At 44.5% G+C, this 2,485-nt stretch overlaps 1 protein-coding gene across 1 annotated transcript in view; it reads right to left on the bottom strand.

The window, feature by feature from the left end:
* The window catches only part of FAM131B (family with sequence similarity 131, member B), a 6,824-nt gene that overhangs the window by 1,216 nt on the left and 3,123 nt on the right, over positions 1-2,485 (bottom strand). Inside the window, exons 3-5 of the mRNA XM_010287359.1 lie at positions 1,337-1,430; positions 540-737; positions 74-217 (exon numbers count right to left, since the gene is read on the bottom strand). Coding sequence (XP_010285661.1) covers positions 74-217; positions 540-737; positions 1,337-1,430 — 436 coding nt within the window. The remainder of the gene's footprint in view (positions 1-73; positions 218-539; positions 738-1,336; positions 1,431-2,485) is intronic.

The raw sequence follows: 2,485 nt of genomic DNA, 5'->3' as shown, positions 1-2,485 counted from the left end.
GGGAAAGAGAACAACATGACAACAAGAGGAGGAAAGGAGTGTTTCAAGATGAACAAGAGGTACTAGAGCTCACCTTGGCTCTCCATTAGCTCCTGATAGTTCTCAGAATAGTTGCTGACTGGGTTCTCTTGATTTGAGTTTACACTCACATCCTCACCATCCATGGAGGACCAGGCCATGAGAGTTGCCTCAGAAATAGCAAATTGCTCCATCACTCCTGTGCCAAAGGAGACAGGGAAGGGAAGCAGGGATGTGTGAGAGTCTCCACTTCTTCACCACACTCTTTAACTTCATCTCTTGGTCACACTGTCCTACTCTTTTCCTATCTCAGCAACACCCATCACCCACAGTTGGCTCTCACCCTCTGCACTTTGCATTCCATTGGCAATACTCCAACCACAATCTCTCATCTCCTTCAGCCATCTGAACCACCCACAGGCTCCCCTGTGTTTTTCAGGTTCCTGCACTTTGGTGTCTCAGGGATTCTGCTCTAGGACATCCCAACCAATCCAATCTACATGCCAAAAAGTTAGCACTACCTGCAAGGAACCGGGCCTCCTTTTCACCATCACTCAGGTCTGAGTAGGCATCAGCGTCTTTGCGTGCTGTCTCATGCGTGTGCTGCTGCTGCTGGCAGTTACCTTTGCCCCAGCCTTGCCATTCAATCATGTGAGCCACACGGCCTTGGCCCATAGCTGTTGGCTTTGTGACATGGTCCTTCATGCTGCGAGATATCCCTAAGGGGCCAGACATTAGAAAACAAGGAGGGGCTATTACACAGCTCCAGGGTTGTCTACCATGCTGTTTACCTCTCTTGGAAGTGGAGCTTCTCCCCTCCTTTCATGACAGGGTTCAGGCCTTGGGTTGGGTGTCTCCCACCTTTCACTGTATCACTCTCCAGGAGACTTTCTCCATCTTTTCTTGGACTGGCTCTCAGAAGGGGGAAAAAAGGAAACCCCAAATATTAAAGACCATTTCCTTCCTTGCCTAGAATCCATTTAGGACAGACTTGGGCATGAAGGATGAAGCCTGGAAGTGAACAAACTAGTGTTTAAATGGGGTTAAACCCAAGCCTGTTTCAGGGAAAACAAGTGAAGATGTCCGAGTTGGAGTGCATGGTGAGAAGCCAACAAGAGTAAGACAAATCTGTTCTTTGAAAGGGCAACAGCTAAGAGATTTCTATATCTAGAACCATGATGGTGGAGACTCCTCTAAGGCCTCAAAAAGGCAAGAATCAGAAAGGAGCAGTTGGGAGAGCAATGGGAGATATAGGAAGAAGCACAAAGGCCTCTGGAGAGAAGCTGCCAAGGATAAATCCAAATTTTGAGGACCTCACCAGAGAAAGATGATTTAGCCAAAGCCCCAATCCCATAAGCATTGGAGTTGCGTTTCAGCTTGGGGAGGATGGAGGTCGTATCTTCCATGGAGAGCTGAAAAGAGAGAGAATATGAAGAAATGATATACAGAAAGGAGAAAAAGAAGTGAATTGAAGTGAGAAATCAGTATCAGGATTCCTGAAGGTAGGGGGAAGATGAGGAGCAGAAGCAAGCTACAAGAAAAATAACAAAAGAAGGGAAAAAAAAATTGGACTCTATTTAACCAGGACTGGATATTGCATAGTGTTGGGACTGAATGAGGCAAAGTCAGTGGGAGAGGCAGAAGCAGGCTGTGAGAAGCCTCCCTTTGGCTGCTGCCAGTCCTCCATAAACATGCTGCACTGTTCCCAACTTTTTGTTAGAGATGCAAGACAATGTTGATGGACAATTCAGAGAGCTTACAATGGGGAGCTGACAATGTGATCAGCAAGACACAGTAATGCACCATATATGCATCATACTACGGATATTAATTTTATATATTACTTTTGGTTTTCATTTCTTCTCATATGGTCTTAATAAAATGAACATGACTATATCAGTGATGCGTCCTGTTTCAAGCACCTACAACTACCTGTAAAGAAATTAGGTCTACAGTTCTACTTAATTCCCTTTACTCTCTTCTCTATATTCATCCTCTGTCCCTGAATAACAAGGACAGGAAACTATTGGGACAGGCAGCAGTCACAAACATCATCATAAAACACAATCCTTCAAGATTAACTAACTCATCAGGCTTCTTCAGGGACGCCAGGCATTGCATATGAGGCTTAAATTTCACAAGGGCCAAACAAGCATTGCTTCTGCTCTTCATTTCAACCTCTCTGAAAATCAAGTCCAGCATGTTTCAAACACAAAGATACTCAAAAGTAGTGACCATGACACTGGAAGTTTTAAATCCTGACATAAAGCAAGCATTTGGTCATAGGCACAAACCTCAAAAAAAGTGAGAGGAGCAATAACTAGGCAGTCAACTAGTTGGAGGCAAAGGCAGGCATTGCAAAGATGTTGAACTGTGTATAATCCCAGTCAATTGCCAAAATATGAAAGGTGAGTTTCTCTGGAAATTGACTGTAAATGCAGCAGCTAAAGCATCCTGTAACTTTGGA

Source organism: Phaethon lepturus, unplaced genomic scaffold (assembly GCF_000687285.1).
Source record: "Phaethon lepturus isolate BGI_N335 unplaced genomic scaffold, ASM68728v1 scaffold22145, whole genome shotgun sequence".
NCBI lineage: Eukaryota > Metazoa > Chordata > Aves > Phaethontiformes > Phaethontidae > Phaethon > Phaethon lepturus.
The sequence above is the reverse complement of the archived record's forward strand: the minus strand, read 5'-3'. Positions and strand labels throughout refer to the sequence as shown.